Source organism: Leptopilina heterotoma, unplaced genomic scaffold (assembly GCF_015476425.1).
Source record: "Leptopilina heterotoma isolate Lh14 unplaced genomic scaffold, ASM1547642v1 Lhet_32, whole genome shotgun sequence".
NCBI lineage: Eukaryota > Metazoa > Arthropoda > Insecta > Hymenoptera > Figitidae > Leptopilina > Leptopilina heterotoma.
In genome coordinates this window covers 947,942-961,158 of record NW_025111017.1, presented here as the reverse complement: position 1 = coordinate 961,158, position 13,217 = coordinate 947,942, and the positions used below count along the sequence as shown (strand labels likewise).

The 13,217-nt window shown below is 24.2% G+C and overlaps 1 protein-coding gene across 2 annotated transcripts in view; it reads left to right on the top strand.

Annotated features, from left to right (window-relative positions):
• The window catches only part of LOC122504832 (formin-like protein), a 48,553-nt gene extending 39,637 nt beyond the window's left edge, over positions 1-8,916 (top strand). For both annotated transcript variants that reach the window (XM_043616102.1, XM_043616101.1), the window contains exons 12-17: positions 1,731-1,998; positions 5,119-5,246; positions 5,323-5,767; positions 5,898-6,172; positions 6,261-6,374; positions 8,555-8,916. In XM_043616102.1, coding sequence (XP_043472037.1) covers positions 1,731-1,998; positions 5,119-5,246; positions 5,323-5,767; positions 5,898-6,172; positions 6,261-6,374; positions 8,555-8,767 — 1,443 coding nt within the window. In that variant the 3' untranslated portion in view covers positions 8,768-8,916. The remainder of the gene's footprint in view (positions 1-1,730; positions 1,999-5,118; positions 5,247-5,322; positions 5,768-5,897; positions 6,173-6,260; positions 6,375-8,554) is intronic.
• Positions 8,917-13,217: the final 4,301 nt, after the last annotated feature.

Below are 13,217 nucleotides of genomic sequence, written 5' to 3'. Positions count from 1 at the left end.
CTTGGTAATATTTCAATTATTTAAAAAAGTTTTAATAAAATTCTTGACAAAATTTCAATTATTTTCAAAAACTTTTCTCAATTCAATGAAATTTTTTTACAGTTTCCAATATTTTTAATACATTTTTAATCCAATTTCTCGAAAAATGAAATTATTCTTAAAAATTTTATTGAAATTCGTAAAAAGAATTTTAATTACCTATTTAAAAATTTGTTGATAAAATTCTTTAAATGAGAGTTGAATTTTAAAAAACATTTAATTCTTCAATAAATTATTTTTTTTGTATTTAAATAATTGAGTTGTCGTAGAATTTTCTAATGATAATTGATTCAAATATGAATTTCAGTTAAAACTTTAGATAATAATTGAGTTTCGAAAAGGTTTCAAATTATAATCTTTGAATGTTTGAATTTTTCATACTTTTAACTTAAAATTGTGTAGATTTAATTTTTTTGTAAAAGTTGAATTAATTTTTTTTTGAAGTTATTTGAAGTTTTTATTTTTTAATATATATTTGATTGAAGAATTTCCGAGTACTTGAATAATCGATGAAATTTCGTAAAATTGAATTGTAAACAAAAGGATTTGAAAATGTTGAAAGAAATTTTTCAGAAATTATTAATAATAATTAATTTACACTTTATAAAGAAGAATTTTAGTTAAAAATTGTGGAAAACAATAATTGAACAAGTCAGGGAAATCAGGGAAAAGTCAGGGATTTTTATTAAAGTACTGGAAAAAATTATATTAGCAGGATTTATAATGAGTTTCATTTTATTTTTTAATATATATTTAATTATTTATTAAAAATCATGCATTTATAAAAGAATTTTAGTTAAAAGCACTTAAAAAATATTGTATTTTAAAGAAGTTATAAATCTTTGCAAAAATTCAATTTGGTTCAAAAATTTTTAAAAAATTCTAGCTAAAATTTCAATTATCGTTAGAAATAATAAAATTCTTCTACAAAATTCAATTATTTTTTTATAAATAATAAACATTTCACAGAAATATTATTACATTTTTTTTAATAATTGAAATCCTGTGAAGAATTTTATTATTCATGAAAATAATTTAATTCTTTTGAGAAATTTTATGAAATTAGTAGATTTTAAAAATATTTTGATTCCAGCGAAGAATTTCATTATTTGTGAAATGTAATTGAATTCTTGCAAAAAATGTTTGAAAATAATTAAATTTTTCGATTAATTCATTCAAAATTGTACTAAAAATAATTTAATGAAATTAATTCCTAGGAAAAATTTTATTATTTACGATAATAATAATTGAATTCTTACAACGAATTTTATAAAAAATTTTTAAATAATTGAATTTATGTGAAAAATTGTATTACTTATAAAAATAATTAAATTCTTGCGAAGGATTTTATTAAAATTTTTGTAAATAATTTAATTTATTTTTTTTTTTGAAAAGATTTATAGAAACTTAAATTATTATAAAACATGAAGATAACGAACACTCCGAGTCGAAGACTCGGAGTGCTCGATATCTTCATGTTTTATAATAATATTCTTAAAAGTTATTAAATTTAAAAAGGTTTAAATCTGAGAATCAGAATATTCTTTTGGGTCAGGAAAAAATTCAAAATTTTGTCTGGAAATCAGGGAAAAGTCAGGAAAAAAGAAAATTCATTTTTTGTAGCAATCCTCAGTACGTGTAACATACCTATTTACGGTTAAATAAAATTAAATTTTATTAACTTATTTCAGGTGCAAACGAAGTATAAACTTCCGACATTAAATTGGGTTGCCCTTAAACCAAATCAAGTTCGAGGCACAATTTTCAATGAATTAGATGACGAACGACTTCATAACTTCATTGACTTCTCTGACTTTGAAGAACGTTTTAAACTTGGAATGGTCGGACACATTGCCAATGGAAATAATGAATTTGATGGACTTCAAAGTTTCCCAAGTAAAAGATTTAAAAAGCCCGAGAATATTACTCTTTTGGAACACACGAGATTGCGGAATATTGGTAAGACTAAAATTTTTATTCTTAAAACTTAATGACTATTTAAACTAGACAGAAATTTTTAACCTCCAACTCCCCGTGCAATTTTAAATAAAATTTCAAAATATTTGGTAGTTAAAGCAATCACTGATAGTACTTTCAGGCCTCGGATATTATGATTATTTCGACTTTTATCGACTTATATTAAAAAATTACGACTTTTTCGACTTTTCTTCCAAATTTTAAGACAAAATAACATATTTTTAGTATAAAATGCTGCAACTTTTTTCGATTTTTACGCGCAGTATAAAAAATAGCTGTAGATAAATATTTCAAAAATTAATTTTGAAAATTTTTTCTAATTAAATTTTTCAAATATACAATTAAAAAGATTTTGAATAATTGAAATTTAGTAAAATTAATTGAAAATAAATCCTTTTTTTCAAGTGTTTTATTATAATTTTTGAAAATTAACATATTATACCTAGAATTTTTATTGAAAATTTTGGATAATTGAATTTTTAAAAATTTTAATCAATAATTTTTAAGTGTAAATTCGATAAAAAATGAAAATATTAAAATAGTTTTGAAAAAAGTAATTCACTGACAAAGTAATTTAAAATTTTTAAAAATTCACTTTTTTAGAATTTTTGAGAAATTATTTAGGGGAGAGTCTCCAGTTGTGAGACGGGTTTCATTTTTGACCCGTAAATTGTAAACGGGTAAACAAAATTGTAAATAAAATACACCGTTCGAAAGGTAACAGAAATACGCAACTTTTATTAAAAGAAAGTGTAGTGTTTCGATGAACTCAGAAAATTTTACGATACATTTTCCGAGCACATCGCTTTTTTCAAAAAAAAAAAATGTCTCCAGTTGTGAGACACTCATTAAAAAGCGCTAAAATTTAATAAGTTTGGCATAAAACGTTATGTCTAGTAGAAATAATTAAATATATTAATAATATATATTATTATATACTAAATAATAATATTTATTCGCCAAAATATGTCTATCAAATAAACATCATTTAATAGCTTCAACAAGAGCATTAAAATTGATTTCTTCTGAATCAATTGACTTTTTTCCACTTGACATGCTCAAAAATACTAGAAAAAGAAATGAAAACAACATTTAAATAGTATGCCTGCAAAGTCGTATTTTTTATGCTGCCCAGATGGGTGTTGACACCGTCTCACAACTGGTGATATGCTGTGTCTCACACCCAGAAATTGGCGCTATTTTGAAAAAGGAAAATTAAATTATTTTCAACCGTAGATTGGAACAATGCAATATTGCATCACAAAATATAAGGAAAACACTAAAAGAAAATGCATTACATTTACCTTTTCCAATTAATTAACTTGGAAAAAAGTACTTTACATTTATTGAAAAAACGCTTTTTAGTCGATTATCACACACAGTGTTGGTATTTAACAAAAACAGTTTATATATCCGCTTCGGCGTACACGAAAAAGTTGGCTCATATAAAAAGAAATGTTTTTATATAAACCAATCGTCTTTTTAATATTGCATGTTAAAAAAAATTGACTGTCTCACAACTGGAGGTGTCTCACAACTGGAGACTCTCCCCTATAATTAAAATTCATCAAAAATTTGGTTATTTTTTAAATATTTTTTAAAAACTCAATTATTTATTTAATTGATAAATTTTTTTGCAAAGTTTAATTATTTTAGGGGATTTTATTAAAGTTCGTTGGAAAATTCACTAATTTTCCTGAATTTCAATAAAATTTTTGTCTAAATTCAATTTTCAGGAATTTTATTAAAATTCGTTGCAAAATTCAATTATTTTCATGAATTTTAATAAAATTTCTGTCTAAATTCTATTTGTTAGGAATTTTTAAAAAATTTATTGAAAAATTCAATTATTTTCATGAATTTTAATAAAACTCTTTGCAAAATTCAATTATTTACAGAAATTTTAATAAAATTCTTGTCTAAATTTAATTTTTAGGAATTTTATTAAAATTCGTTGCAAAATTCAATTATTTTCAGAAATTTTAATAAAATTTTTGTCTAAATTCAATTTTCGGGAATTTTATTAAAATTCGTTGCAAAATTCAATTGTTTTAATGAATTTTAATAAAATTTTTGTCTACATCCAATTTACAGGAATTTTAAAATAATTTATTTTAAAATTCAATTATTTTCAGGAATTTTAATAAAATTTTTTGTCTAAATTCAATTTTCAGGATTTTTTTTAAATTATTGAAAAATTCAATTATTTTCATGAATTTTAATAAAACTCTTTGCAAAATTCAATTATTTTCAGAAATTTTATTAAAACTTCTTGACAAATTTAATTATTTTAAGGAATTTAATTAAAATTCATTGTAAATTTTAATTATTTTTCAAAGATTTTAATACATTTAAATTATTTTTTAAAAAGATTTTACCAAATTTCAATTTTTTTAAAAAAATTTTTCATTGTTATGTAATTGTAAAATTATTGCGTCTTTCAAAAATTATTTAGAAATATTTTTAAAAAGTTAATTTTACGAATTTATTTATTAAAATTTTTGAATATATTCTACTTTAATATGTATCTTTAAAAAGAAAAATGAACGGTTTCAATAATTATAAAAAATTGAATTTTTCTATTTAAATAATTGAATTCTTGAAGAACTTTCGGAAAAATATTAAAAAGTTATATGGATAATTGATTTAGAAATGAAGTTTAGTTAAAAATTGTAGAAAATAATTGAATTTTTGTAAGGATTATAGTTTTTATTTTTAGAAATAAATTATTAAATTTCAGAATTTGAAATTTTTTAAATTTTATTTCCTGGTGAAAAAAGAAATGAGGAGTATTTAAGTATTTTATTTAGCAAAATTATACAAGTTTTGATTAATTGAATTTAGAAATCAGTGAAGAATCAGGGAAATACAAAAATTTTGTGACAACACTAAATTAAATAAACGACTTTTTCGGCTTTTTTCCTATTTTTAATCGACTAAAGCGACTTTTTTCGTTCGTTAAAGTCGATCCGAGGCCTGTTAACTTTTTATGTGAATATTACTCTCATTTGAGAACTTTTACTGTCGAGATTATTATGAAAGGAAAAATTAATTTTAAGCATTATACCGTATTTTTTTTATTTAACTTTTATAAATTTTCAGCAATATCAAGAAGAAAGTTGGAAATGCCTGTTGACAAAGTTATTACTGCAGTTAATGGTCTCGATCTAAAAATACTTTCCCTAGAAAATGTTGAGTTACTTCAAAGAATGGTCCCAACTGATCAAGAAGTAAGTATCTATAACAAATTATAATTTTTTTTCTATCGTAAATTTTATTTAATGAAAAATGTTCTTTTTTCTTTAGATTAAAGTATATCGTGAATATATAATAAATAAAAAGAATGTGAATCTTCTGACGGAGGAAGATAAATTCTTGATGCAACTCGGCAAAGTTGAAAGAATATCATCTAAATTATCGATAATGAATTATATCGGGAATTTCTTTGACAATTTACATCTTATTACGCCACAAATTCATGCTGTGATATCTGCTTCAAGTTCAGTGAAAAGCTCCAAGAAATTAAGAGCTGTTTTAGAAATAATTCTTGCCTTCGGTAATTATTTGAATAGCAGTAAACGAGGTCCTGCTTATGGATTTAAATTACAAAGTTTGGATACTTTACTGGACACCAAGTCAACTGATAAAAGAATGTGCCTTCTGCACTACATTGTAGCAACAATACGATTGAAATTCCTTGAACTTATCAACTTTGAATCGGAATTGATGTATATTGACAAAGCAGCAACTGGTAATTATATTTTGATGATTTGTGTTTTTTTTAACTGTTCAAAATAATCTTTTTTTTATGAGAAATTTACACCACTTTCAATTTAAGAAATAAAGAATTTAAAATAACGATTTTGTTTATATATTTTTAGTTTCCCTCGAGAACATAACTACAGACGTTCATGAATTGGAGAAAGGAATGGATCTTGTTCGTAAGGAATTTGAGCTTCGTGGTAAAGAAAAGCACAATACAGTTTTACGCGATTTTTTGAATAATTCAGAGGAAAAATTACGAAGATTAAAAGCTGATTCTCGAACAGCAGGAGAAGCTTTTAGAGAATGCATTGAATTTTTTGGTGAGAGTCCAAGGCAAGCTGATGCTAATTCTTTCTTCTCGCTTCTTGTCAGATTCGCCAGAGCATTTAAGGTGATTACCTCAGTTTCTTAAAAGTTATTTTAAGGTTTTTTTAAGGTAGTTAAACTTTTAATGCTAATTGAATCGATTTATTCTGCAGACTGCGGATCAAGAAAATGAACAACGTCGAAGACTAGAACTAGCTGCTGCCGAAGCACTGAACACTTCAGAAGAAGTTATTAAGAGAAATAAATTAAACCAAAAGAAGCAACAGGTAATATCATAAAATTATGACTTATAAATTATTTAATGAATAATTTTTACAATTTTCATAAATACTAGATTTATAGAACATTTAAATAAAATTTTTCGCAATGATTCAATTATTTTCATAAATAATTCTTCTCAGGAATTCAATTATTTTTGAAAATTTTAATAAAATTCTTTTCAACTATTCAATTATTTTCATAAATAATAAAATACATCGCAGGATTTCAATTATTTTTAATACATTTTTACAGAAATTGCTCAAAAATGTAATTATACTTAAAAATTTAATTTCAATTCCTCAAAAAAATCAATTATTGAAAAAATTGTTTTTTTAAATTCTTTGGAAGAATTCAATTATTTACAAAAATATTATAATTTTTCACGAGAATTAAATTATTTTTTAATATTTTAATAAAACTGCTCGAAAGAAATCAATTATTTTCAATATAATTTTAATTAAATTTTTTTGAAATAATTCAATTATTCTTTTAGATTTTAATAAAATTTTTCCCAAGAATTCAATTATTTACATAAATAATTTTTGGAAAGAATTCAATTATTAAAGATAAATAACAAAATTATTCCCGAAAATTCAATTATTTTGAGGCATTTTAATAAAATTCTTTGCAAAAAGTAAATATTTTCATAAATAACAATATTCATCACAAGAATTCAATTATTATTTTTCAAATTAATAAATTTCTTTTTGGAAATTCAATTATTTAAAAAAATTCTAATAAAATCTTTCGCAAGAATTCAATTATTTTCAGAAATAATAAAATGCTTTTAATTTAGAAATTCAATTATTTTCAAAAAAAAATTTAATAAAATGCCACACAGATATTTAATTATTATCAAAAATTTTAATAGATTTCTTTGTTAAATTTAATTATTTTTAAAAACTTTTTGCAATTCAATTAATTTCAATATCTACTATTTTAATAAAATTTCCAAACAGAATTAAATTATTTAGAAATTTTTTTGTAAAAATATTTGTAAGAATTCAATTTTTTTCATGAATAATAAAAATTTATCAAGAATTCCAGTATTTAAATTAGAATTTAAATAAAATTAGTCGAAAGAAATTAATTATTTTAACTTTTTTAAAAAAAATTCTTTGCAAGAATTTCTGAGAAGAATTTAAATAATAATTTATGAAAATAATTGAATTCATGCGAAGAATTTTATTAAATTTTGTTTAAATAATTAAAATTTTGCCAAGAATTATAGATATTACAAATTTTTGACAATAATTTAATTCTTCACGAGAATTTTAAAAAAAATTTGAAAAAAGTTTAATTTCTGCAAAATATTTTATTACTTTTCAAAAAGAATTGAATTCTTGTGAGAAATTTTAATATTTCTCAAAATAATTGAATTTTGAAAAAGATTTTTATTAAAAAACTCCTAAAAATAATTGAAATTTCTGTGAAAAATTTTGTTGTTTATCAAAATAATTGAATTTTTTTGCAGAATTACTTAAAATTTTTTGAAATTATTGCATCGAATTTTATTATTTTATTGAATAGTTGAATGTTTCTAAAAATTGAATTCTTTCGTCAAATTTTAATAAAATTTTTAAGAATAATTGCATTTTTCGAGGAGTTTATTTAAAATTATATTAAAAATATTTGAAATTCTGCTATAAAAATAATTTAATTCCTAAATGAAATTTTTTTATTTATGAAAATAATTGAATGTTATCGTAGAATTGTATCATAAAATTTTTTCAGTAATTAATTCTTTTGATAAATTTGATGAAAATAGTAAATATTGAAATTTATTGAATATGCGAAAAACTTTTGAAAAAATTGAAATTTTGCAAAGAATTTTATTTATAAATTTTTGAAAATAATTGAATTTTTGGCAAAAAATGTTGCTAATTGTAAAGATAATTGAATGCTTGATGAAATATTCGTTAAAGTTTTTAAAAAAATAATTGAATTTCTTCGAAAAATTTTATTAACATTTGAAAATAATTGAATTCTTGTGATAAATATTGTTATTTATGAAAAGAATTGAATTTTGCAAAGAATTTTTTTACTAAAAATAATTGAATTTCTGTGAAGAATTTTGTTTTATTTATCAAGATAATTGCGTGAATTTGTTCCATTTATAGTAATAAATTGATTTTGTCTGTACAATTTATTACATTTATAATTATCGTTCCTTTTTGTACCTTAGGATGCTGTTATAAATGAACTAAAAAGCAAGACAAAAATGGTACAAGAGAAGAAGCTTTTGCAACAAGATGAAGTGTATAATGGTGCACTGGAAGACATTCTTCTTGGATTGAGATCTGAACCTTATCGTCGTGCCGATGCCGTTAGACGAAGTCAGCGTCGCCGAATCGATAATCATCGACTGTCTCGCACTGCCGAAGAGCTAGAATTATAATACAAAAATTATCGTTTCCATTGGGAACAAAATTACCTTTTATAATTCTGAACACAAATCTAGTTTCTATAACCAATTGTAAAATTATATTTATCTCATGAATTAATTTGCAATGTTTTTCGATAATATAGCTTCGCTATTTTGATTTACATATTTTTCTGAACTTGACGTACAAAGATCAATTTATTGGTGCTAAATATAATTAGTCTAGAATTCAACAAATTAACAAAAATTTCAGAAAAAAAGAAGAGCGCACATTAAAAATAATGTGAGATTAGTTAAGCAAAAATTAAGCAATATTAATTTTCTAATATCTTTTCAAAGAAAACAAATCATTTTTATATAATTAATTAATTATAATGAATTAACGATATATTTCATTAAAAAAAGAAAAAAAATTAGTATAGAAAAAATGCTGAAACAAAAATATGAAAAAAATGATAATAGAATAAGTACACGATAGATTTAATAATTTTTTGCCAAATTAAAACGTGTAAAAGAATCAAGAAGAGAGTAGGAATTATTTTGATATGACGATTGTAGTAAACGATTTAATCGCTGCAGGAACATTATTAATACAATCTCATTGTATATCTTTGATATTATTAATTTATAGTTTTTAAGAATATATAAATATATTCATTTTTATTTCTTGTTGGCCATTAAAGATTATTTAAAGAAATTTATCAAAAAAGAATTTTTCTCTACTTAAAAAAAATTATATAAATTGATTGTAATATAGTTTATATAATATGATGTTTGTAAAGTTCTGTTTTTTTCTTAAAAAGAAGACATTCCACAATATTATCTTTTTTCGAAATATTGAAAGGATGAAAAGACAAAAATTTATTTTATGAGCTTGTTTCAAGTGTAGGCTTAAAAGTGACGATTTGTGATTAATGCTGCCTCAGATGTGGTTCTAAGGTATCTTTGCGAAAGTAAAATTTAACGTCCTGATGTAACATTCCCTCAAATAACTCAGGTTTATAAATCTTTACGAACACGCTATACAATATTTTAAACTAAAAAACATATTTTCAACTTTTGATATAAATACGGACTTTTTGATGGCTTCTAAGTGAAAATAACATGTTTTTACTTAGGTGCCTTCTTTTTATACAATTTTAAAATCACTTTACATTTAATCTGTTCGAAAATAAATAAAACAAACTTTGAGTACGTTTTTACTTTTGTACGGCATTTACAAAACATATTGAATAGAGGATGATTGTAAATACTATTGTAATATAGATGTAGTATCGTAACACCAAAAGCGATTTAAAAAATGTAATTATTTTCGCTAAATAATAGTTAATTTACAAATGTGATAAAATAAATATTGCTTGTTCGTTTACGCTAATGGGTTTCTCATTAATAATTCACTCAATAGTGATATAATGTTTCAATTTATTAAAACTGTTCTCTTAAACGAAAAAGCAAAAAATTCAAATTTATAGATGCAATTCTTAGATAATATGTATAGATATATGTAAAGATATGCATTATTTCGACAATTTTTCATATACCTGAGCGTAATGAAAAATTCAAATTAAACACTTTTATTTTCATGCAAATTGTATTTGATGTTTTTCTTCTGCAAATGTGTAAATAATGTGCATTTTCAACATGTAATTTATAGAAATATATTAAGCATGTCTTTTTATTTTTTATGCAAACAAACTTCATTTATTCAAAAAAAATAATATCGACAATGTTAGATTTAATAAATTTTGTATTACACAGGTATAATTGTGTATTTTTTTAAATAATAAAAATTTTCAGAAATTTTTTACTTTGCAGAATATTGTAATTTTTAAGAATTGATATCCTGGTCCTTTAAAAATATTTTTTGTATGCTCTGGTAGGGAGAATCTTTTAGGAACAATATTTCCTTTATTGCTTATCATTTTGTACAATAAAATAAGTGGATTGAATATGAATGGACTTTTTTTAAATTATATATAAAAATGAAATAAAAAATATAATCGTACTGATAAACACGATGAGAACGCTAGAAGAGCACGATGCTAATTAATTTAATAAAAGAAGAATAATTCATTAGATAAGTTATGTTTTATTCACTATTCATAAAAGGTTTTATTTTTAAGTACTCAGGAATTTAGAATCTACATTAAATGGAAAATTATTCTTGCACAGTAAGTTACTTGTTAATTTACAAAACCAGATTTTGGTTTTGCTGTGAGTACTTCTAGAAGAAACACAATAATAGAAAGAGAGTATCCACCAACTAGTATACAAACAAGCAATGGCAATAATTTTTCCTTTGTTATAAACTCTGGTTCCTTTAGGCTACTTGATAAATTCGGAGTTTGTTCATAAAATTCGATGAGTAATCCAAAACCAGAAGCTTTGAGAATTATTTCATTAATCTTTTCAACATACGGTGATTGGTATTGCAATTGAAATAGATAAAATAGGTTTTTTTAAAGTATTTGCACATTCATTAAGTCGTGTTTAGCTTGATAAGTAATCACGTGATATTCAGCATCTTCAAGAAGGCAACTTACGTTTCGAAAACTATCTAAATGTTTCAAAAAATCTCCCAGTGCACACACGGAGAAAATTTGTTCCTTACATTTTACCGAATTTTTCAATAAAGTTGGGATATAGTAGCATAATCGTAATTTTTAATAATTTTTATATTATTTTTTCGGTAACAATATTTAAAATCTAATGTGATATCTTTATTCCTTAAGAACTAGTACTGTAAAAGTTGAAAAAAAATTGAAACTGAACGTTTAATGTAAATTAAATAAATACCTCCTTGATGGGCACTAACGTTTCAGGAATAGTTCGGTAAAACTTTCTTGACTTGCCTAAAGTGTTAGTTTTCAGGAATAGTTCGGTAAAACTTCCTTGACTTGACTAAAGTTTTAGTTTTTGGGGTCGCTGATTACGAATATGAAGTTCAATTTTAAAAATTCAAAATGTCGGATCTAATATGGCGGATAAAATTTTTTTAAAATAGATAAAATTGCAACACCGCCGATTTCTGATCTATAGTTCGATATTGAACAGAGCCAAGTATTGCCATTTTTTGTATCCTCAGTAGCTTGTTTTTGATATAAAACTCACGAGACAGCTCGCAGCCAGGTTTGCTGTACGTAATTCACTTAAATTTCTCGGGAAGGAAATATTTCTCGCTTTTTATTTTTCTAGTCGTTTCGTGAAGGGTTTTAATTTATTTTATAGATAAGAATGTGCTTATTGTTGCTTTTTTAAGTGTTTTTAAATATCTGTTTATATTTTGTGTTTCCATTGCATTGTATTGCCTACAAATCATTTTTCGCAAAATATCATATTTGGGGTGATGTGCAACACTTTTTTTGGGGTGGACGTATGTAACTACTTTTTACGTGCCATAACTGCGATTCACATGATAAATAAAAAATTATTTGTTATTTTCCTTTAATTATATTCCTTATTCAGTTATGAATAAATAAAAAATTAAACAAAATAAAATTTGTTTTCTTTGGTGAAATCTCCACTTTTTAGAGGTCAACTCCCAGGTTAAAATCCCCGTACAGGATCCTTAAAGGATCCTCTCGGGATCCTGTGCAGGTCCTGTGTAGGATCCCGACCGGATCCCGTACCCGTCCTGTACAGGATCCCGACCGGATCCCGTGCAGGAAATTGGGACAAGGTTCCTGTGCAGGTTCCGATGCAGGAACCTTAGCTATCAGAGGTTCCTGTAAAGGTTCCTGTACAGGAACACTTGCAGGATCATGTACAGGAAACTTTGTAAAGGTTCCTGCAAAGGAACCTTTACAGTTTTGTAAACTGCAGGTACTTAAGTATAAAGGATCCTGTAAGGAACCCGTAAAGGATCCTACACAGTTTCCTCAATTAATTTATTTATATTTTTAACTCCTGCGCAGTAGTTTTCTATGAGTTTCTCGAATGCGCAATACATTTTTCTGTCCAACATTGTTATACGAGCCTAACATATTGAAATATGAAGTCTATGTATGTCAAATGTTACTTAACATATAAAAATTAAAAAAATTAAAAAGTTTCCTTTACATGATCCTGCAAGTGTTCCTGTACAGAAACCTTTACAGGAACCTCCGATAGCTAAGGTTCCTGCATCGGAACCTGCACAGGAACCTTGTCCCAATTTCCTGCACGGGATCCGGTCGGGATCCTGTACAGGACGGGTACGGGATCCGGTCGGGATCCTTCACAGGACCTGCACAGGATCCCGAGAGGATCCTTTAAGGATCCTGTATGGGGATTTTAACCTGGGCTATACCTTAGTAAATTTTTTTTGGCAGATTTCGATTAGTTTACATTGAAAAAGCCTAAAATTAATAATTGAAGAGATTTTCATCGATATTTATGCATTACATACGTGAATTTTACTGGTGTTGCACATCACCCCAACTTTTTTGGAAAATACAAAAACAGACGTTTTTGAAAAAGCGAAAAA